We start from the raw sequence: 24,531 nt of genomic DNA on the forward strand, positions 1-24,531 counted from the left end.
AGCCTCTGCTTATATTTCAAGTCATAAGACAGTATTTTCCTTATTAGGTAAAATATGCTACCGTGGCAATTATAAATTGGCACTTTAATAGAAGTAGAAGGAGAGGGCCTACAAGTAAATATCAGTCTTTATCATAATGCGGTATTGGTGGATTTTTTTTTTTTCCTCTCCTATCCTTTGGTCAACCAAGTTTCCTAGTCCTTGTTCTAAATATTGTTACAGTCATTGTGTCTTATGGCTCCCTTGACTGTCTTAGGTGATCGACTGGATGATATTCTCAAATCAATCAAGAACAGAAGGATTATTAGAATAGAACTGGATGATAAGGTTCCTTCTTTGGGCCCCAGTGCTTATATCCTGTGTCCCACACTGTTGTAAAGTATTAGCCTTTGGACTGGGTTCAGGGGTCAGCTTAATCATGTTTAGCTATGTGGCTGTGGACAGGTCAGCCTTTGAAAGCCTCTGTTTCTCATTTTGTATGTATGTGTGACATCACAGCTTCCACTTACCTATTAGGACTGGTGAAAAAGAAAAAAGGAACGTATGAAAGCCTTATTTGAACGTTGGACTCAAAGTACCATGATAATGTGAGCAACACGGGTTTCTGCATGGCTGAAAACCAGCTGCCTTTGCACTGGGATGTTGTCAAGTTGACAATATAAGAAACGGTGCCATGAGAAGGACTTCCTGAATAGCCCACACACCAACCCACAAGGACTTTGTCTGGCAAATGCTGGACAAATGCTAATCCCAAACTCAATTCCTCTTCTCCCTCAGCAACTTCCTGGCCAGTTCTCTGTCGCATTAACTGGTGCATACTAAGAAATGTAAGCTCATTTCAGCACAAGCCTGAGAAAAACAATTAAAAGAGGAGCACGCCAACTGTGAAAGAACATCATTTCACATAATCCCAGTTTGCAGATGAACTCATGGGTGATTTTTTTTTAATCAACCTGTGATTTGTATAATAATCAATCAATGAAAAGTATTTGTTGGATATCTAAGTGTCCAAAATAGGTAGCTTATAGTATTACTTTCCTCTGTTACTGCTGACATTTGAGGAGACATTGAGTAAATATTGATGTAAATATTGACAATTGACAGGATACCTGATTAGTCTCATTAGGTTAGACTAATAAGTAAGATTCATGCTTCATGTGAATTTCCTAAGCATTATTGTCTCCCATTTTAGAGGGCTCATTTTCATAACTGGCACAGAATATGCTGAAAATGCACAGGAATCCATTCTGGATTTTTTTTTTTTTTTAAGATTCCACATAAAAGATCATATGGTATTTGTTTTTCTCTGACTTATGTCACTTAGCATAATGCCCTCAAGGTTCATCCATGTTGTGGCAAATGACAAGATTTTATTCTTTTTTATGGTTAAATTATATACATATATATGCAATTATAGAAATTATATACATATATACATGGCTAATTATATACAATAAATTATATGTAATTGTGTATGTGTATATATATATATACACATATATATATATTTATATACACAAAAGATGTTGAGCATCTTTTCATGTGTCTGTTGGCTACCTTTATATCCTCTTTGGAAAAATGTCTATTCAGATCTTTTGCCTATTTTTAAGTCAGATTGTTTTTTGCTATTGAGTTATGTGAGCTTTTCCTTTACTTTATTTTTATTATTATTATTTTTTGAGAGAGAGAGAAAGAGAGCAATAGTGGGGGGTGGGGCAGAGGGAGAGGGCGAGAGAGAATCCTCAAGCCGATTCCCCATTGGGTGTGGAGCCCAAGGCAGGGCTTGATCTCACAACACTGAGATCATGACCTGAGCCAAAATCAGAAGTCAACTGACTTAACTGACTGAGCCACCCAGGTGCCCCAGTTTTTCATATATTTTAGAAATTCCTTTTCAATTATATGATTTGCAGTCATTTCCTCCCATTTAGTAGGTTGCCTTTTCATTTTTTAAATGGTTTCCTTTACTGTGTAGGAAGGGTCTCATTTTTTTCCTTTAAGTTTTTATTTAAATTCCAGCTAGTTAACATACAGTGCAATGTTACTTTCAGGTGTAGAATTTAGTGATTCATCACTTACAACACTCTGTGGTCATCACAAGTGCACTCCTTAATCCCCATCACCTGTTTCACCCATCCCCCTGCCCACCCCCCCCTCTAGTAACCCTCCATTTGTTCTCTATAGTTAAGAGTCTGTTTCTTGGTTTCCCTCTCTTTTTTTTCCCTCCATGTTCATTTGTTTTTTGTGTTGTTTTTTTTTTTAAAGATTTTATTTATTTATTTGACACAGAGAGACATAGCGAGAGAGGGAACACAAGCAGGGGGACTGGGAGAGGGAGAAGCAGGCTTCCCGTGGAGCAGGGAGCCTGATGTGGGGCTCCATTCCAGGACCCTGGGATCATGACCTGAGCCGAAGGCAGACACTTAACGACTGAGCCACCCAGGCACCCCCATTTGTTTTGTTTCTTAAATTCCACGTATGAGTGAGATCATATGCTATTTGTCTGTATTTGACTGACTTCTCTTAGCATAGTAGTCTCTAGCACCATCCACGTTGTTGCAAATGGCAAGATTTCATTCTTTTTGATGGCTGAGTAATATTCCCTTGTATATATGTTTCTCATTTTTAAAGGAATAAATTGGGCTGGAGGATGGTTGTATTCTCAGTGTTGCTATCACTAGAGGAGATTAGCAGGATTCTTGGCTCTACAGAGCGGAGGGATTTTCTTTGTCTTTGGTTGAAACCCTTTCCCTTTGCATTCCTCAGCCTCTCCAATCTGTAGTGGTAATGCTGAGGGAGAAATGATAGTGGTAGGGGAGGAACTGAAGCAGAAGGCAATGTGTAGCTGTAAAACTGGTCAGGTATATTGCTGTGCTGATGGAGAGTACTTTATTACCAGGAGATAAAAAAAGATACTAATTGACTCAGGATGCAGCCTGATTTCTCTCTCCTCTGGTCTTCTGGTGTGATCATGAAGATTGGCTTACTTTCCCCATGTACTTAACCCAGAAGTCAGAGAATGAAGGCCAGGTAAAAGCAGGAGTAATACCATATGGTATTCTCTTAACCTAATATTTCTGACTCCACATTTTCAGCCAACTGACTCTCCTATTGTCTTGAAAGTACTGCAGACTCTTTCAACAGTTACTCTGTTCCAAACTGCTATTGCTACTCCGTGAAATGCCTTGGGATTTGGGCTCTATCAGCCTTGCTGCATAATAACCTACTTCAAAAGTTCGTGGCTTAAAACAACAACTGTGTTATTTGTTAACAATTCTGCATGTCAGCTATTTGGGCAGGGCTCAAATGGATGGTTCTTCTGTGGATCTTGCTTTGGGTCCTTAGACAGCCACAGTTACCTGGAGGCCTGGCTGGGATTGGATGGTCTGAGATGGCCTCACTCGTATGTCTGGAAGTTGGTCCTGGTTGTTGGCTGAACAACATGCCTCCAGTAGGATAGCACAGGACTCTCCACATGGGGCAGGTGTTCCAAGAGCAAAGCCCAAATGTACAAATACTTTTCAAGCCCTATTTGCATCTTGGGTGTTGCTGCCCTAGGACCAAAGCCAGTCACATACCAAATGTAGAGCCAGTATGATAGGGGACTATACAGGTGTGTATACAAAGAGGCATGCCTCGTTCCTATAACAATCCTACGCACGGACCTTGATGTCTCGTCTCCTTAAGAATTCATTTCCTATTTGTAATAGAGAGAGACCTAGAATCAAGTAACTGCTGACCTTCTACAAAGGTAAGTATTAGGACTTTCTTAGAAATTGAATCTTATTTTAAATATATCAGAAAGCTTACTATTAAATGGGGTTCTACCTGAAGTCCTTTTGTAAAGTTTGGTTTGGTTTTAATTTTTGGTGTTTTGGTTTTTGGTTTTTGGTTTTTGCATATGTAGAGTTTTCCATTTTGGTTTTACTCTCAATTAGGCATGTCCATCCAACGCTCTGTTACTGGGCCCTGTGAACGTGGATTATGGGCTGATTTTATCCTTTGGAAAGAGGTTGTGTCATATAGTGGTTGACAGCAGGCTCTGAAGCCAGGCTTCCTGGGCTTGTATCCTGGCTCTGCCCCTGGCTGCGTGTCCGTGGGCTAGTTACTTAGCATCTCAATGCTTTGCTTTCCTCTGCAAAATTGGGACAACAATGGTATCCACCCCATCGGTTGTTGTGAGGGTCATCCTAATTTCTACCTAACGGTCATTATTATTATCCTAGAGAATTATGTAAGCTTACTTGATTTTACTTGGGCTGCATTATAACCAAGGCCAGAGTATAGACTTAGAATGCTTCTTTGACTTTTATAATTTAATGTTACCTTCCTATCATTCTGTGAGTTGCATACCGCTGGTGAATACTCTGATTCTTTATGAAAAAACTGGGAAAGTATGAACTTTTTGAAGTCACTGAGGGCTCAGTCTAGAACCCAGGCATGTTAATTCTAAACCCCAGACCCTGAAACCCAAGGAAGGGAAAATCAGTGCATGAGAAAAGGAACCAAGATGCAGGAGGGGAGTCATCTGCCTGTGCATGCCCTGCCCCTGCCCCTCCTGTGCCAGGCCTGCTCCCAGCTGCTGGCGGAGCTCGTGAAAGGGATTTCAGAGCCCAAACCCAGCATTTGGCAAATTTCTTCTCAGCCGATCCATGCCACACTTCCAGGCTGCATACCTCCTACTCGACCTCCCATCTTTGTTCTGCTGGCCCTTTGTTCCACTTCTGTTCAGCTCTCAGTGCTGGTGTCTTGTCCTTGGATACTTTAAAGCCTGGACTTCCCATGTTACCTTTTCATCTCTGGGTTCGTAGCTTATCTTACTCTTCTTCTTTGGTTCACTTAGACTGGCCTGGTAGTCACTGGCCACAGAGTTGACCTTATCTCCCCCAATGCTCATATTATCTCTCTCTCTCTCTCTCTCTCTCTCTCTCATACATAAACACCCACGTGCATACACACACTATCCTTGGCTCTTCTCCAGTAGGGTTGGGCACTTGGTAATGGTCTCAGCTCTATCATGTCTGAATACCCAACCCCAAATAGCAGAATACCTGAAATGTCAGGAAAAGATAGATACTTTGCACAATCAAATGATTCTCCCCCATTTTCCCTTTCTGGGTGGGTGGGGGAAAGGTGAGAAGCTGACTTCATTTTACATCACACTTAATTCCTTCATTCTCTCCTGTCTACCTGTTTGCTTCAGCACAGATGTGAAGAGACAGTGCGTATTGTAGTACCAACAGGAAGAATGGATAGTGTGACGTGTGGTACAGCTGGGCTGTGGTGAGGAGACCAGTGAGCTGAGCCCAAGGCCAGACGAGATTTCCCACAGCAATTTAATGTTTTACTCGGGCAATTCTCTGTGCCTTGTCTGGGGCCTCAGTTTCTTTATCTGTAAAATGGGCGATAGACACTTAAGAGTATTGTTGACAGATTTAAATGGCATAATTTATACATGGGACATAACTTTGTTAATACCCAAAGCCTTTACAACTTCTTGGTACATTTTACTGGGAGTGGAAGTCTCAGCGCTTTAAATGAATAAGCCCAAATTGGAAGTAACTGAGTATAGAACACAGCTGGATGATAGTACCACAAAAGCGTATAGGACTCCTCATATTTCAGTATTTTAAATTCCTTTTTGTGTTAGGAAATCACGAGTCACTTGTCTCCTAGAAATGCAATTTCTTTAGAACCTCAGATTGAATCTAGACTCTTCCATTTACTGAATAAGTGACTTTTGACCCCCATTTCCTAAATTATTGTTTAGATGCGATATTTCTGATGTGTCTGTGAATCAAAATGAGAATATATTGTGCAGAATGTGTAGTTAGTATTCAGAAATCCTATATTAGGATAAGCACTGGTTGAAACCCTCCCAGGTGGTATGGGGGCTGCCCTTTGACCTGGGCCTGAGCACAGAGGGAGGGTTCATGCCCATTTTCACCTGGGAAACAGCTTCAGACCTGTGCAACTGGACATGACACCAGAAGACTCCCCTCCTCCTTCATGCTCCAGACTTTCAAGGCAAGATGTTGCTTTGATCTTGGGCCCTCTGCAAAAAGTCTCCCTTGGCAAGCGAACCTATGACATCTGGACTTGGCAATGGCAACTTTCTGGAGACAACACTGAGAAAAAATATCACTGTCAAGTACTCTAGAGAAGATCTGATGAGGGAAGCCAGGTGTATGCTAGAATCCAGCTGAAGAAAGTTGAAACTGTGCCAGATAGCTTCACATTTTAGAAATGGGGGGAAAAATGTCACCCTTAGAAGCATCCCTGAAAGTATCTCTACTGCCCTGGTCTTCGTGAGTCAGGGACACCAAGTTCCTGCTGCTGATTGCCTCTGGTTCATTTGCTATGCAAGAATGCGACAAATTCTATCTCAGAGCTCCCAACCGGGCAAGGCAGGGCTGTGTTTGTCCTTGCTGACCCGGGAGACCCAGAAACCAATTAAAACTCCTTCCTGTCTTTTATCCTCTGGTGGTGGTATCAACATAGTGATGAAGTTCTGGTCCAGAGCATCCATGGAGTAGGTGCTAGTGATTTCTGACTAGTGTGGATTTGGGGGAGACCACTTAACTTAGTCCAGGTGATCATTTAGCAGGTACTTGAAAGGCCTGAAGAAGGGGGGTAGCTTCTGCCACTCAAAATACCCTAAATGAGGCAGGCTCCTTTCCTTGAGTTCATTGACACATGACGGCTGAAGCTTCTTGAGGACTATAGACCTTTTGCCCAAGAAATTTCCATCACCAAGACATTTGAATGAGTCCACATTTCCACAACCTCCAGCTCAGGGGCAGATCCAGATTTTGTTGAGTGTGAAACTTACATAATTTGGGGATACCCTCTTAAAGGCAAAGACTACTTTATTATGAATGCAAAATTAGGCTTGAAGATGAATGTTTATTTGGAATACAATATATCAAAGCAAATTAAAAACTTTTAAGTTGACAACACAAATATAAAAATATTCAGAAAAGTAACAAATTTTTTTATACTGGACATGCCTATATAAAAACATTTTTCCTGCCAATTCTTTTATAACTTTATTATGTAATTATATAAATTATACACTATACACACACACACACTTTAGTGGAGAGAGACAGTGATCTTAACTGACTGCAGTTTAACCTACTTTTGCAAATTTTACAAAAACATATGACCCTGAGACTGTATTATCCCTGCAAGGGCCCTGTGTAAGCAAGGAGCCATCACACATGAGCTTTATTAGCTCCCTGGTAAGTTTACATATGAAGCCTGCTTCCCTGGACAGTGGCATGGGACGCTGCCCATCACTGCTCATTTAATGTTGAGAAATAACTGGGATTTCAGTCCAGCTCAGTTGCCCCGTATTTCCTCAACTTAAAAATCTTGCCAGTTTTGAGTTCCATTCCTTCACATTCCCAGCTTCATACAGTAGATGAAAAATAACCAAAGTTTAAGGAGTTTGTCCCTACAAGAGCAGTAGGTTTTGGTTGGACTTCTTCATCCACAGTGGAAAGGGCTTCCCCTAGGTTCTCTAGGGCCATTGTCTACATAAATAATTTGAATCACCCCAGGTCAATACGTCAGCACCATTTTGGCAGCCCTCTGTCTCGCAGTCCCTTGGAAGAAACACTGTGCTGGCCAGTGGGAGTGATCAGCTTGTCTGGCTGCCCCCCTGGCATAGGGCCTGGACAGCCTGATAGGCATGAGTCCAGCTGCTCCTTGGAACATCTGATGGATCCCCTGTGAGGGGTGGAGGGTTGAAGTAAACCCTGAAGGGGAGAAACCAGGACTGGGACTGAGGCCCAATGCAGGTCCAAGTCCAGGCATGGGGTTCCCCAGTTGAATGACACTTTGGTCCCTGGTGATTCCTGGATACCAGACAGAGACTTAAGACATTTTGAGGAAGTCACTCCAAAGCATAGGGCCCCATGAGGTGCCTTTGGCCAGAGTCTAAGGGCAGCGCTAATAGCCACCCTTTTTCTAATGTAGCAATGACTGAGAAGCATACAGAGTTAGAACCTGTTAGAAAAGCCAAGTTTTCCTTGAAATTGTTCATTGTCATTTTAATTGGTCTTATTTAAATGATTTTCTTAAAGGGGTTGATGATTGAACTTTATTTTGAACAGTACTAAGGATGTTTTGCCTCTGGTGATGAAATGCTTTATTGTTTTGACTCCTGGCCTCTCACCCATGTGTCCTTCCAACCTTCCCAGCCCGGTAGCACCTTCTCTCTTGTCTTCTCCATGTGCTCCTATTTCTATCCTCCTCACTCCAGTGGTCCACTGTGGTTATTCCTGGATGTTATTTGTTCAAGATCTGAAGGACTGATAACTTCCATGTCCGTTGTCCAGCCTTGTTTAGGAAATGGGGAAGGTGTTGGCAAATTGAAGCCCTTAGTGGATGAGCAGCTTTGACCCCCTTGCACTAATGTTTCCCTCTTTTGCTGATGCCGTCCCTCTCCTTGTCTCTGTCTCAATCCCACAGGATAGCAGTTGTTCTTGCATAGGATGTTCTCAGAGCCCGTGTATAAAGAAGGCTCAACAGCTTGGAGAATATAAGATTTAAGGAAGACGTGTGAGTTCCATCTATCTGAGGGGTCGTCGTGTGGAAGAGAAGAATGCCTTATTCTTTGAGACCCCAAACTGTTAAATTGGGTCAGTGGGAAGGAATCTGTGGAAGGCTCAGTCCCAGGGGAAAGTCTCTTTCTTATGGTTGTCTGTGATAGAATGAGCTACTTTTTGGTGACCCCTAAGCACATATATTAGGGAATGGATTCTGACATTGTTTGGATTTGGTGTTCAACTGACAAGTTAAAATGAAATGTAAGGAAATGGGGGTAACATCCCATGGTTAGATAACATCCTGATAGAGTAAGGGCATCCCTTTTCTTTGGTTTTACCTTCCTTTCCTAAGCCAAGTAGACCTCACTCCTAGACACTATATTCCGAGTCTTTGACTCTTATATGCAGCATTCACTCTTATATGCTTAGTCCCTTTTTGCTCTGCTGTTACTCCCTGGCAAAGACCCCATTCCATCTGCTGATATTGGCTGACACCTCTCTTCCATAAGTTTCTGGTAGTCATGGCCTCTGCTCATGATCTGTCTAGTCATCACCTTGCCTAGGGCTTAGTTCTTCTGCATGTAGCTCAAGCCAGGAGTCCATATGTATTGATGTGACAGCTAGGTTGTCATTAAGTCCTTATTAATACCTGTAACTGAATCTATGATTCTTGACTTATTTGGTTTGGGGGGTCTCAATGTTTGCCTTGATCGACCAGTGGATCCCACTGAGGGAATGAATCATGGCATAATCTCCCCACCATGCCCTTCCTTGGAATTTTCTCTTTCATTCTCTCCTTCATAGAATATTAGTTTCACAACAGATTCTCATCCTCAAATATATTTTGACCTGCCTGGCTTGACTAAATAACTTTCTCCATTTGTCTTCTCCTAGCTTTGTTTTCCTTTTCCCCTAATTCAGTACTTTATTGTCACCAGTGAGGCTACTGAGCAATGCTTAGCTCCACCCCAGGTCCTTAGATCATAACAGGATGCCAATCCCTGCTTGCATCCATGCCATTCCTGTATGTTTTAATGATAAATTACCCCCTAAAGGACAAAAGGGGAATCTATTTTTTAATGAGGGCATTGTAAATAATTTCTTGCTTTCGTTACTAAAAAAAGAAAAACAAAACAGTTTTATGGATTTACAAATACCACATGGAAAGAACCATATAGGAAAAAGAAAAGGGTGATAAACACTTAAGTTCATTCTCTCTCAAGTGATTTGGATTCAGTCTTACCTGCCCAGAGAAGAGTTGGGCTGTGTCCCCAGCAGGAGTGAAAAACTAGCCATGCCAGATAACCTCACAGCTAAGTTGATTCCAACCCTCCCCCTTGTCACCTCCTGGGAGCAGACTGGACTTGTCAGGTGTTGTGCTGTGCCTGCCAGTTATAGTCTATGTTCCTTACAAGGCCTTTTGTCTCCCTGGACCCAAATCCTTAACCTTTGTCACATCACTGACTTGGAGTGTCTGCTTGATCACCTAGCAGAAGTGACACCAGCTTTGGAGTACCTCAGCCTACTGGGTAACGTGGCCTGTCCCAACGAGCTGGTCAGCTTAGAAAAGGATGAGGAAGACTACAAGAGATATAGGTGAGTACTGAGGGGTTGGAACACGGTGGGAAAGGGAGAAAGAGCATCTTTTGGGGGCATGATATTATGGGATGCATAGTAGGTGTTTGGTAAGTATCAGTGGACTTCCTGTGATAATACTAAACTTTAACCTTTTGGTAACCGATAGCCATGGTTTCCCTTCATCAAGGTCACAGGAACCAAGAAACATGGAAAGCTGCTAGGCGGTGTAGGGTGGGGGTTGACCAACTTTTTTTGTAAACAGCTTGGTAATAAATATTTTCAGGCTTTGAAGGTCATCTGGTCTATGTCACAACTATTCAACTCTGCTGTTACAATGCCGAAGTAGCCATAAACAATTTGTAAATGAATAAGCATGGCTATGTTTGTTTTTTTAAAAGATTTTATTTATTTATTTGACAGAGAGAGAGAGAGAGAGAGAGAGAGCACACACAAGCCAGCAGAGGGGCAGGCAGAGAGAGAAGCAGATTCCCTGTTGTGCAGAGAGCCCGACGTGGGGCTTGATCCCAGGACCCTGATATCATGACCTGAGCTGAAGGCAGATGCTTAACTGACTAAGCCACCCAGGTGCCCCAGCTATGGTTCAATAAAACTTTACTTACAAAAACAAGGAGCAGGCCAGATTTGACCCATGGCCTATATTTTGTTTATCCCTACTCTGTGTTGTGAGATTCTCCTGTGGTCAGCCTCAGAGTTGCCTTTTAAAGAGAGAGCACTTCCCACTAGAGTTAGGGAGCTTATGTAGGATCCCAGGAGGAAGTCCCTGAAGGTCCATAACTTTGTTCCATAAAGCTATGCCTCACTGTCCACCAACCGCATGCTTTGATGGGCTCTAAGGAGAAGTGCTTTTCTTCCCCTTCTCTGCTACTAAACCATCTGCTTTGAAATATCTGACCCAAACTCACCTCTCTTAGGGAGTCTCCTTCATCTTACCCATTTTACTAAATTCATTTTATATTTTCTTTCTTCATTTTGAATCCTGTGTTCCTTCATTCTTGATTTTTGTTTTGCAAATATTTTTAGGTGATCTTTTCATGTGTGTTACCCTCTCTCTTCATTATGATATAAGCTCTCATTAACATTCTACCTGAAGCAGTGTGGGAAGGGAAGAGGAAAGAAGGATGGAAATGTAAGGCAGGTAAGGCCACTGGACAATAAATTTGGAAGGACTGGGGAAAGAAGATAATTGTTTGAAAGAAACTGGTTCTCTTGGGACTCCTGTAAAAATTTGTGGTGACCCATGGAGGAATGAAGTCAGGGGAGTTCATGTTGTATAAAGGCAAAGCTGTTAGAAATACTGAAGGCTATTGAACATTATATATTTTTAAAATACATACACATAGACACATAAAGCTACATCAGGAATCCTGTTATGTTTCCTTATTGGGAAGCATTGTGTACCTTTAACCTCATTTTCTAGATTTCTTGATTAATAATGTAGGGGTCTGAGACTATTTTTAAACCATCTTAGAATAAAACTCTAACCCTACTTTTAAAAAAATGTAGTAAGTCTTTCTCCAGTATGAAGATTTTCATTTGGTTGTGATCCTGTAGGTTTGAATGTCAATTCTGTTAGGAGAAATATGATTAATATCCAGCAGGTGAAGAGTTACACATTTCTAAATCAACCCTGTAATTTGCTTAATCACTTAGAACTTAATTTGCTTCTTTAACACTCTTATCAACTCTGAAGCATTTAACAGCCTGATTTCAGATATGAAGGGGTCTCTTAAAACATATTTTATCTTCTTGCAGCAATTTACAAGATGTGTCTTGAAACTGTCAAACAAGTCCAAGAAAGTTCTTTCAGTCAACATTTTTAGTAAACCAAGCACGATTTAGGAAATTCTGATTTGTTTTCTGACTTTTTTCTTAAGATTTCTGTGTTTAATTCTTTTTAAAAAAGTTATTTTAACAGAGCACACACAAGCAGGGAGAGGGGCAGAGAGAGAGGGAGAGAGAGAATCTCAAGCAGACTCCCCACTTAGTGGGGAGCCTGATGCAGGGCTTGATCCCTTGACCCTGATATCACGACCTGAGCTGAAATCAAGAGTTGGACACTTAACTGACTGAACCACCTAGGCTCCCCATGTGTTTAAATCTTTAAAATAGCTCAATAAATTTTATATATGTATGTATATGCCTGCGCATGCTCTCTCTATATATATATGTGTTTTTATGTATGTTTTTGCACACACATTAACACATGTTCATTCATTCATTTATGGAGCTGTATGTAAGCCAAACTGTAGGCACATTTTTGTTGTCTTTTTTTTTTTTTTCCTAGAGTGAGAGAAGTGGAATGATGAAAATCTTCAATTGCATCATATTCTATTCAGTCTCAAATAGAAGTCTTAATAAGGTTGCAAAAGAAAAAAGCTAATACTGTCTTTTTTTGTTATTATAACTGTTCACATCAGTAAAAATACTAAGACCCATAAAAGGGTCAGATCAGAAGATCTGAGGTGGGGCCCAGCTTTAAAATGGGGAGGATAGTCTACATCAGGGACCCTTCACCAAGGCTGAACTTCTGAATCATCCAAAGCATTTTGATTAACTTAGTGGCAAATGCAACAAAAAAATCAATAGGTATTTGGATGCTCACTTGACTATTGGACTAAGTAGTGTTGAAAATTTCTGTTGGCTGTAGCATTCTGAGATACTCTGCTTCCACGCTGTTACAGTTCTTCCTTTACTATCTCGTGCCATTTTATGTACTCCATCTTGTATATTTTTCTCACTACTTGATGTATGTCCATATCCAGAGAATGGCTTCTAGTAGGTCAGGCTGCGTCTTCTTGCTCTTTGAAGACTCTTCAATATCTAAAGTAACACTGGCCTTGGAATAGGGGCCAGATAAGTGTTCGCTGCAGGCAGCTTGAAAATTATTTTCTTCTGAGAAGCTGAGTGCTTATAGAGAGATGTATGGCCCTCTGGGCATCTCAGATGCCCACTTCCTATTTGGAATCCAATCCATTTGTTGTCCGCAAACACGGTTAACAAGTAAGGGACTATCCTTCAGACTCAGTCCAAGTGCCGGTCATTGGGTCCTGATCCTTCAGGGAGGGCTTGGTTCTAGAGGAGTGATTTATCTCATGGGCTGGCACTGGTGCCCACCAAGCCCGACCTCACTGCTCCAGATCTGTTGCGGTTGAGGGATAGGCCTGGGAAGGTTGTTTGTTCACGCACATATGGCAAAGCGGCCATGAGGAGCTGGATTCTAAGGGCCACACACAGCTGAAATCACATCTGGTCACAATTACCCTAGAAAATCCGTAAGTCACCCACAACAATGGGAAGATGCTCACGCTCTGAGAGAAATAAGAACTAAGAACACTGGAAGGAACACTAAACGTGTGCCCATCCAGTTACCCGTTCGCTGCACGGCATATGACGGTTGAGTGGAATGGTAGCCTATTCTCTAGCAATTCTAAATTTTTTATTTGTTTTATTTTTTATTTTTTATTTCTTTTTGACAAGCACTCTCACCCTTATATTTGGATGAGATAAATGTATATATAATGTAGTTCTGTTCTCTGGTCTGTAAGCAGCTCTGCTTTGTTCATCTTGGAGTTTGTGCTTCATTTGCCCCTAAGAAATTTTACAGTTTTACAATAAGACTTTTGAATCCAGGGTTCTAGTGTTTGGGTTTCTACAAAGCAATGCAGCCACCTTCTTTTTTTTCCTTTTGGTAAAATATTTTCCTGGCCCTCCATCCACAAAGCATGAGGTCTGCCTTCCTCCTAGCTGTTACCCAGAGCTTAAGAGTAGGGCCTCTATGTAAATTTATGTGACATTTTCACTAGAAAATTGCTTAAAAAATGAATGATATTTCTACAGTTTACTGTTTTTCACTTTAAGTACATTTTCTGACAATATGTCTTCTATTAATCATTTAAGCAATAGTAGGAGCCTTAAAGGAGTGTATTCAGAAGCAAGAACCCATGGCTCATTTAGTGCTGTCTGAAAAAATTTCTTATTGATTGGCATCCTCTGTGGTTATGTGATGTAATATTTATAATATGTCACCCAGCCATACATCAAAACAAGTACGTCTGTTTCATTTCTATGGGAGGTGTTGATTTCAGAGAGGTCAGCCCACTTTTAGGTCACGTTGTGGCCAACCACTGGAGCAGAAGTGGAAAGTGACTAGATTTATGGAGTTACTGGAAATGGCTTCATAGATGCTTCACTTTCTGCTGATGCCTTCCTCCCATCCCCCAAGTCAACCCTCTTCCTTCCTTCCTTACCCTCTGTGCACACAGTTGGGTTTTCTTGGCACGTATCCCCATAGTAAAACGGGCTCATTAAATCTGTACGTGAGCATGGACATACTACCGAGTTGTTGAGCGGTGCCCTGGTCCTGCTGGGGCAGGAGAGAACCAGGCCTGGATTTTTTCTTTGCCATTCATCATGGTTCATGGCTGAGAAATGTCCACTGCCATGTTATTATAGGAGCTTAACCCTGCCCATGCTTTTCTGTGTGTACACACCATGCAACTATTTTGGGATGAATGTTGAATGAAGGTGAATGTGATAACAAGCAGCCTTCAGGATTTGGGTGGGAAGAGAGTGGTGTGGCAGAGCTTGGTTGGCTTGGGAGGAGAAACCACTTGGGGCCTCCTGTGGACTTCAACACTAGCCAAACAATGAGTCAAGTGTGGGAGACCTGGGTGCCCAGAATGGTCTGTTTCTTGTCTTCCTTTGCAATTCTTTTCTTTCTTCTTCCTGCAGGAAAGACAACAGATTGAAAGTCAACAACATGCAAAGAGCTAGACCTGGCTTTTCAAATAAGAGATTTGGTTTCTTGTCTTCCTTTGCAATTCTTTTCTTTCTTCTTCCTGCAGGAAAGACAACAGATTGAAAGTCAACAATACGCAAAGAGCTAGACCTGGCTTTTCAAATAAGAGATTTGGTCTCATGGTCTCTCAGCTGTACTTCTGTCACGAAACCCTTTGCCCTTCATCCCCTCTTGCCACTCCAGTCACTTCTTGGCCTCACCTTCTTCCCACCTCCTCAGTAGGCCCCTCTGTATTTCTTACAACTTTAAATTATCTAAAACATGACACCCTTTCTTTGTTCCCTCACAGAGAGTAGACCGAGGCCTGCCCAGTGTCTGCAGCACTCAGCCAAAGGGAAGGAGGGAGGGACCCTGCGCAGTCTGCTGGCCATCCTGGGCTGCCACCATTTCCCAGCCAAATAGATGCTGTAAAACTTGTGGCTTACATAACCCAGCTAGCGTTCTCCAGCTAATCTACAATCTGGGCTTTGAAGATCACAAGAAAGCAAAGGTCACGACCCAGAGATCAAAGTGACAGAAGCCCACAGAGTAATTGCTGGTTACCCTCTGTAGAGGGCCTTGCTCTGTCCTGTGGGTGTATTGTTTGCACGGAGACTTCAAACATGCTGCCGGTGAACTGTGAGGAAAATCAGCTGGCCTTTGCCAGTTGTCAGGCATTCATTAATGCTGTAGGTGAGCTCACCTCGGCTCATTAGAGTGAGATCATTGTCATCTCTTTGAGCATCTGGAGTTATTCCACTCACAGTGTTTGTTCATTACTCTTTGGTCTTTATTGACTTTTTCTCACAGCCCTCCTTTACCTGGAGGTGTGAGGGGGTGGTTATATAAGGAAATTGGAGTAATAAGAAAGGAGGCTATGGATGTGTTTATTGGAAGTTAACTTTGAGGCACGCAGAATTCAAGCAGGCAAAAGCTTAGGAGAGGCTTAGGCATCATCGAGCCCATTCTCTTCATTGTGCATATGGAGAAACCGAAGCTCGGGAAGGTGGTGGAGACTGAACCAAGATCACACAGCAAAATAAGCCCAGAGTCTGGACCCTTTCCTCTGCCCTGTTAGTCCCCAAGCTTTTTGTTATGAAGACCTCTCCTCTGTTTAATTTTCTGCCCCTCTCATCTCTTTAATAAGCTTTAGTTTCTTTAATAAGCTACATTTAAGCCATTGCTAACTTTTTAAAATTAGTCAGACACATTTAGCCATTGATGAGTGCTTTTGATGAGCATGAGGTAACCAGTGTTACCAAATGGGGTTTATGTAATCCAGTCAAAAGCAGAGAAGCTTGATGTTTTGTTGGCATGCTCACTCTATTCTGTTAGGCTTTGTGAAAGATTGAGAACAATTCCTGGGTCACCCGCTGCTGACTTCAGGGGCCCCTGGTAGAGCGTCAGTAGCTCGCACCGTGTCTCCCCACCACCTCCATGCACGGGAGCAGTAAGTCAGAAAGAGCTCATGGGGAGGATGGGCATTCTGTACTGCCATAAACGGGAAGAGGTAGGAGAAAACTCCAGGTGACCTTGCATCCTGATTCCCTTAGGATCTGGAAACTTGGTATTTCTTTAGCAGAGTCTCCTCAGAGAAAGAGACGTGGTAGCCAACCCCAAGAGCAGACAATGGAGAGCCATCTTGGTGTTTCTGTGATTGTGCGGCATTACTGGGGAGCAGCCAGCCCCCCCCCCCCCCCCCGGGGTAGCAGTTTGAGCAGGAGGAAAGACCATCCTCCTCTCCCTTTGAAGTCTAGATGAAAAATGCCAGAGCTTTAGGATTCAGGCAGAGAAAATTGATTTGGGAGCAAAAAACAAACAAACAAAAAAGGCTTTCTGCTCTTCCTTTCCTCCCCCTGCCAGTGTTAGGTGTCTCCTTAGAGGAGTCCTATAAGAAAACAGAGCATTGAATATTAAGAGAGAGAACTTGAAAAGCTCTGTGTGTGGGTCTCATTTTTCGAGAATTTGCTTTCAGACAGAAACAAATGGGTCTTTACACACCTTCCCAGGATCCCTGATTTCTTCTTGATAACCTCACCTTCCACATCACAGCCAAGAGAGTGCCCCTGACTCCCCACCCCCAGCCCCAGGGCTTTCGCCCAGCCACCTTGGGAAGGTCAGGAAAATTGGAGTTGCCCTCTGGAGCTAGGGACATAAGACTCAGAACTTAGACCGATCTCTTTTCATTAAACAGTGCCCTGGCTTAACAAGCAGTTTTATAAATCTGAAGCTGTCTCCGGGTGTCGCAGGATTTATAGACGGGGGTTTCTGCCATAAAGTGGTTTATGATGGCTGCCTTCTGTGTTATTAGTAGCTGTCTCTTCCTTCAACCATTGCTGTTTGATAATAGCCTTAAAACACCCAGAATTACTTACCTGCAAGCCCCATTCCCGATAGCCCCTGTTGACAGTCTGAATAAGTTTACTGCCCTTTTGTTGTACTTTACCTTCAAAACAAACTGATTGAACCATCAATAGCTCGTGGAAGCTGACAGAGGCATGTCATCTGGACTAGCCCTTGTGATTGCAGGTTATCTGGGGGAGTTAACCTTCCCGCATTGTTAACTGAAATGTTTTATGTACTATGCAACTTTAGGATACGGCTGTGATAACCCCGTAACTAAGTAATACATCACGGTAAAGAGATTTTGGTGCAACAAATAACCCTGGATTAAATTTACAAGGGTCAAATTGATATTGTAAAAGCCTTCATTCTGTGGCTTCGGGAATCCTCGGTTGTATTTTTATGGCAAACTTGTATTATACTCAGGATTGAAGCTGCAGCTTTTGACACCCTGACATGACCTAGAACAAAGGGAAATAGATCTCTCAAGACTGGGATGGGACAGGCAGGCAGAAAGCCCACTGACTTACCACTTGGCAATAATGTTTGGAGCTAGTTCCAAACCACCCAGGGGCAGGGAGATCAGGTGGATGTGGCCACCTTTGGAGCGCTGTGTACCACGGACATTGGGGTAGGGCAGACCATGAGCAGAATTGGGTGGGAGATTCTTCACCACCTCACCAACCTCATAATTCCAAAACTATTATGCATTGTGGTGTTATTTTCACTTGGACAGTGGTTTGCGCATGATCCGTGGCATGAGCCACCCCGAGAACTTACTGGAAATGGACACTCCAGGCCCTAGCGGATCAGAAATTCTGGGGTTGGGGGTCCTGTGATCTGTGTTTCAATAAGCCATCCAGGGGATGCTGATGCCCTCTTAAGTTTGAGAGTGACTGTGCTGGAATATAAGCTGCTTGAGAGCAGGGGCCTTGTCTGTTTCACACCTCACCTTATTCTCTGCACCTGGCACGGTTTGTGACAGGTGGTAACAGCTCACTAATTATTGATTGTGTGAGTGAATATATGAAGCCATCTCTAAGGGAGGAACTTTGGAACCTGGGCTGAGTCTCAGGCTGAATTTTTGGGGGGCAAGCCTTCCTAGTTTCCCGCAGACCTCTCCAAGCACCTACCACCTAGAAACCCAAGGCCAGCCCATCAGGATGGGAGTCAAGACAGCCCTAGTTTCAGGGATGACTGGCAGCCTATTTCATGGGCTGTTTCTTCGATTGTTTAAGATGAGTGCTCTGAAAACAGCAGCTCTTTGTCATCTAAAATTTTTAACTAGCTTAAAAGCCAGCACCTCTCTCTCTCTCCTTTGATTTCAGGGCTGTGATCCAAAGTGGGGCAAAATGACAACGTGCTGTCTGTTGTCATCGTGGTTCCTGCCAGCCCCGTGAAGACATCTTTCATTCCATCATTAAACATTGGCTGATTTTCTAATACTGATGTTTTCTTCACCTGAATATTCATCTTTTCCCACCCTACACTTAGTGGGTGTCTTTACTCCTCTGAGCGTCACTCCTGACATATTGTTTCCGTCTGTAGATGTCTTTATTTGAAAGAATCTGTTGTCATCAAGACTTTGCTGCTATACGCAGAAGATGGAAGTTTTCTCTGACACTGACTGAGGCCAGTGGGAGTTCTGCTGGAGGATAGAAGTTCATTTGAGGCTTCATGAAACTTTCTGATTTTGGATAAGTTTAGAGGGCATTTGGAAAGGCAAGGGAGAGGCTCAGGGAGAAGTTGGAAAGATGATTATAGATTGAGACCAGGGAGGAAGCTGGAAGTAGATAGTCAAATTTCCTGGACCTCAGATGTTGGGGTGGCCACTTCTGGGGAAGAAAAGTATACCTCAAAAGAACTCAGAGTATTTTCACTTTAAGGAGTATTTCAACTAGAAGCCTCTATGCTGTTTTCTCTGGCATTTCAATGATCAGTCAAATCTTTGGGCAAGTATATGGAGGCCACCTGGTGATGTGAGACCATCTTATGAAGGTGGGAGCTGGCCTTGGGAACCCAATGCTCCCGTGAGGAGAGGGGCATGCTATACACCCCAGGTAACATTTGCACTGAGAAAAAGCTCAGTGCTTAAGATTGCTTTAGAGTTTGGTTCTTTGAAGATCACTTTTGATTTCTTGTTTCTCCTCTTTCTCCTCCAGCCATTGGTTTTCAGTCATTCAGTGAGTAATGTTAGGTCCCTTTCTTTGTGCTCCCCAGAATTAGTTTGCACATAACCCCAATCTCAGCACTTAGCTGTGTGGATTTCTAATTTTTCTGTATGAGTCTATCTTCCCCATTATACTGAGAACCCCTTTACGAGTAGAAATCATGTTATAATCACCTCTGTGTACCTAGGGCCTGGCACATGGTAGGTGCTCAAGAAATATTCATACAACTGAAATAAACTGGTATTTTTTTTTTAGTCCATTCTAAAGCTACTTTTTGAGACAATATGAGGGTGAGAAAAATAACGTCCCTGCCTTTAAGAAGCTTATAGGTGAGGACATCAACTGAACACCAATAAAATGATTAAAAAACAACCAAATGTTATATGGTGTGGTGTTCACAGTATATCCTGGGAGTGCAGAGAGGGGAGAAAACAATGTGGTCTGGAGATGCAGAAGAAAAGTTCATGTGGGTTGGGATTTGAAAGATGAGTGAATACTGAAGAGGCTGAATACGGGAAGGAAATGAGAGATTCCTGTGGAGATAATCTATTGCTCTTGACATTGGATACTTACCTCTTCTTCCTAAGCAGGACAGGGTCTAAACAATAGCTCCTTTGAATGATCAAGTGTGGGGGCTCGATGGAAAGCATCTGGGTTGGTAACCGTCCCTGAGGAAAAAGTATAGGCAGGGGTCTGTACCCTTTATGTATTTACTTGTATGTTTATGTACCTATCCCGTGACCACATGGATCTTCTCATCAATTCCAAATATACCTGCCTGAGGACAGTTCATCACACAAGTAGCCATTAGCTTATCCTTGGAGGCCATGATGGACACCAAAGACTCTTTCTGGGGGAATCTGTATTAGTATTTGTTGGGCTATTAAATTAATATCCCCTATAAACTGATTATTCTTGTTTCACCTCAGTAAAAATAATCTTCTCAGTGCCAGTGTGGAAGTAACTCAGGGATGATGAGGAAAATCCTCAAGACCCCTGTTCAGTTCTTCAAGGAAGCATTTCTCAGTTATGTGTGCTCCTTACTTCTATCCCAAAGTCATCCATGTTATTACAACCTCTAGTTTATTGTCCTGGATGGCCAGTCAATGTTTCTTGTCTTAGTTTCAAATTGAAGATTTGTTTTGTTTTGTTTTAAAGATTTTATTTTTAAGTAATCCCTTCACCGATTGTGGGGCTTGAACTCACAACCCTGAAATCAAGAGTCACATGCTCTACTGCCTGAGCCAGCCAGGCTCCCAAAGATTTGCTTTTATCTCAGAAATGAGAGTTACACAGATGACTCATGGGAATGGCAGTGACATAATAGTACAATTAGGTTATAGGTGAGTTTCCCTGAGAACTTTCTGTGTAGCAAAGAAGCCAGGCCCATTTCTAGAGTGGAGGGGCGGGGGGATATACATTGATAGGATCTTCCTGGCTCATTGGGTGTGTGCATTCGTGTGTGTGTGTGTGTGTGTGGCTACATTTGAATCAAGAGCAATCATTAGTGTACATTTTTAAGGATTAGTTGTGTGTATAAAATATAATTATTTGGATTTCTGCAGAGTGATCATTCATTATTTGTGAAAAAAAAGAGAAGCAGCACCAAGGTCTAAACTTCTGAAGACCTAATGATATAGATCCCTGAGCATGAGATAAATTGCATGGATCTTTGAGGCCATCACCTACCCTCCTGCATTGTCTCTGACTGTTTTCTTTCAGATGCTTTGTTCTGCACAAGCTGCCCAATTTGAAGTTTCTGGATGCCCGGAAAGTAACCAGACAAGAACGAGAGGAAGCTTTGCTCAGAGGGTCGTTCATGAAGGTGGTGAAGCCCAAGGTAAGCTGCCTACTTTCTGGTCTTCACAAGGGATTTATGTCTTGCCTCACTGGTTATTCTTTGAGCACAGAGGTTGTTCTTCTGTGTTTGGAATGCAGGAGAGATCTCCCATCAGGGTTTTATCCATGGATATACTGTTGACCCATCAAGAAGTAGGACTTCTACAATAAATTGGATCTTCCTGTGATCCAGCTAAGGGGACTTTATTTGTAAGGTGATTTCACCCAGGTGGCTCTTTTACCAATAAAGCAGCACCATACGCAGCCCAATGGTGATGTTCTGAGGGGGAGATTTCAGGTCTCCTTCTTGAAGATGTTTCGTTTACAAGGTGGGGCCTCTGCAGTTCTGTTGCAGAGAAAGAAGAAAGCTTGGGGCATTTACTTTTCCTCAGATGGGTAGGATTGCTCTAGTGATCCGGAGGGAGCTCTCCTGTCTTGGGGCCATAGTGAAGGTAGGGGAGAGTGATTTTCTTCTGTTCATAGGTATGAGGGCTCAATAGCTCTTGGAGATATTATTAGCAGGAAAGGCCATTTTTTTTCTGACAATATGACCTGGCACTAGCATATTTTCCCTACATGCAGCTCTCTAGAGCTCTTGGGAATAGTTTTACTGACCTTTCCTTTATCAGCTGAGTCTGCGTCGAGGCCGTGGAAGTGAATATGGTGTCATCTTAATGACAGCATTGATGAGGCAGGGGAGATGTGGCTTTGAGTCTTGGATTCAGATTCAAAGAGATTTTTAAGGATGTGAAAAATTATCTGTTTGGGAGGAGTTGGGGTCCTTCCATGAAGCCCAAGGCTGAGGAATGGACCAGATGGCCCTTGATGACCCCTTTCAAGGTGCATTACTGCCCCAGGGCCCTGTGGATCTATCTAGTCACTTCCTGTGGGACCCCAGCTTGTGTTTGAAAACACTGGTCCAGAAATCTTGGAGGTCTAGTTTGTCCTCGCTTATTGACTTAGAGCGCCTTGCACATGCATTGGAAATGATTAAGAGGAAAAGAGAAAAAAACAAACAGAACCCAAACAGAAAAAGGAAACCTCTTCCATCAAGTCGCTCGGCTGGCAGCCGGCCTCAGGCCATTTTCTTTCCCTGAATCCATGAGGTGCAACTTATTTCCCGTTATGCTGAATAAAATTGCTAACAGTTGTGGAAATATATGATACAGAGGGTATAATACTGGCAGATAAATGTATTGTTACCTGTTTCAGCATGTGGGAAATTAATTGAGTGATTCGTTTCATAGCTATTAAAGTGTTAACAGTTTTCCTTATAGAGGCACAGATTTGATGTATTGCTCGTGACTGCCTTTAGTTATTCCAGCTTTTGTAATTTTGTCCAAATGAAATAATTTATTTCTTGGCCTCCTTTTTTTTTTTTTTTTTGGTTAAAAGATTCCAGAGGCAGCCGACATCACCAAACAAAGGACAACAAATGAACTGTTTATAATATCTTGGGTTCCTGCCCATTCAACATTTTCCACCTTCATGTACGCATGCCCTTTCTAGGACAGATTGGTATTTCTCCTGCTCCCCCTGTTCTTGACAAGGGAAGCTCTGCATTGTCCCAGGAACTCTGAAGGGGCACTAAATACAATACCCACATGTGTGCTCACCACTGCCCTAAAGCTCTTTGTATTCAGATCTGTGAGTCCTCACACAACCCCCTGAAATGTAGGAGGAAGGGAGCATTGGCTGACTCTCTAGGTGGGGTAACTGAGGCCTAGAGGTGTTAATTGGGCAACCCAGCTAAGTTAATTGGGCAGCCCGGTTAGTAAGAGCTGGGACTGGAGCTTGACCGGTGTGTTTGACCACAGAAGCCACATCCTTCGACTGGGATCTTACCCCTGGAACCAGTGAGCCACCCATTTTCCCCGTGCATTTCTCTGTTCCAAATAAAAGCCTCCTAAGAAGGCCTAAAGGAAGAAAACAGGTAAAAGCTGCACGGCGCTCTTGGGGTCGAGATGGCAGCCAGGACTGAAATCCCGCCTGGCCTTTGAAAGCAAGTGGGAAGGGCTCCTTAAAATCCAGTAGTAGCCGGCTCTCTGAGTCACGAGCAGCATGAGCAGACATGCTTTTCAAAGCTCCAAATTAGTTTCTAATCAATTATAGAATTAGTTTATGTTTGTGTGATTGACTCCCACATCTTTACTAATGGTGTTAAGCTTAAAAATACCCATTAATTAGTTGAGGAGAGACAAAAGATACTCTGACAAAGCATGGGGATCTTCAGTTGTTATCTTTTTGGAGAGTCACATGATTTCCACACTGCAGAGGACTTCAGAAATCACCTGGCGTGTGCCGTCGTTTGATGGGTGAAGGAACCGAGCGAGGAGGTTGTGTCTGGAGGCCCCCATGGTCTGGTGGAGGCAGAGCTGGGATCAGAACCCAGGGGCCCAGGCTCCCGGTGAAGTGCTGTATCTACGCCCTGGTGCTTCACACGCACAGGACTTACTTCTCTGTGCCCCTGCTTTCACATCACACTGTATGCTTCTCTCCAGTGCCAGGCTGCTCCCCCCCGGCCTGTTCTCAGAGATACGCATTGGTACTTTTCTTGCGGAGAGAGATAATAAACTGGTTAATAAACTGGTGTTAAAAAGGCTGGTTCTCACCTGCTCACAGTGTGTGCAGACGTCTGTTTGTTCCTGTGCAGGTGTGTATATATGCCCTCGATCTCTGTGTGTGTATACATATGTATGTTGTGGGAGGTCTGTGTACACCCGGAGTCGGCTTCTAAGTGGAGAGCAATTTCCTCCCTGTGAATTGCCGATGCTGTGCTGAGCACGCTTGGTGAAGACCTATTTTTCATCACAGAATCGGAATCTCAAGTTGGCTTCTGTCCTTTCTTAGGCTGCAGTGGCCTGTTGTGCTTATTCAGCAGAATGCTCTGATGGATGATCCAGGAGGCCGTGATTTGGGGAGCAGTTTTCATTTTATTCCTGACATAAAGTGTTTGGGAGAATGGAAAATGCCTCTCCAATCACAGCCCTTCCCTTGGAGGTAGGGAACAGGCAGTCTGGGTGTTCTCGGCTGACGCAAAAGCAAAATCATCCAGGCACTAATAAACCCCCTATGTCACAAAGGTTTGATTTGATACCTGGCAGGCCCTGGCGCTTGAGTGCGAGTTTGCGCTAGCCTTCTCTCGTGATGACACATTTCCTCTTCGTTGCTGCCTTTTGGCTTTTGTTGTTTAAAAGCTGCTTTCTGTCTGAGCTCTGGTTGTCCTATAGAAAGATGCCATCACTCA

At 43.0% G+C, this 24,531-nt stretch overlaps 1 protein-coding gene across 6 annotated transcripts in view; it reads left to right on the forward strand.

The window, feature by feature from the left end:
* The window catches only part of LRMDA (leucine rich melanocyte differentiation associated), a 1,063,938-nt gene that overhangs the window by 581,052 nt on the left and 458,355 nt on the right, over nucleotides 1–24,531 (forward strand). For all 6 annotated transcript variants that reach the window (XM_035022486.1, XM_035022473.1, XM_035022480.1 and 3 more), the window contains 2 exons: nucleotides 10,012–10,151; nucleotides 21,168–21,285. In XM_035022486.1, coding sequence (XP_034878377.1) covers nucleotides 10,012–10,151; nucleotides 21,168–21,285 — 258 coding nt within the window. The remainder of the gene's footprint in view (nucleotides 1–10,011; nucleotides 10,152–21,167; nucleotides 21,286–24,531) is intronic.

The sequence above is a fragment of the Mirounga leonina genome, unplaced genomic scaffold (genome assembly GCF_011800145.1).
Source record: "Mirounga leonina isolate KUSES-001 unplaced genomic scaffold, KU_Mleo_1.0 Mir_114, whole genome shotgun sequence".
Taxonomy (NCBI): Eukaryota; Metazoa; Chordata; class Mammalia; order Carnivora; family Phocidae; genus Mirounga; species Mirounga leonina.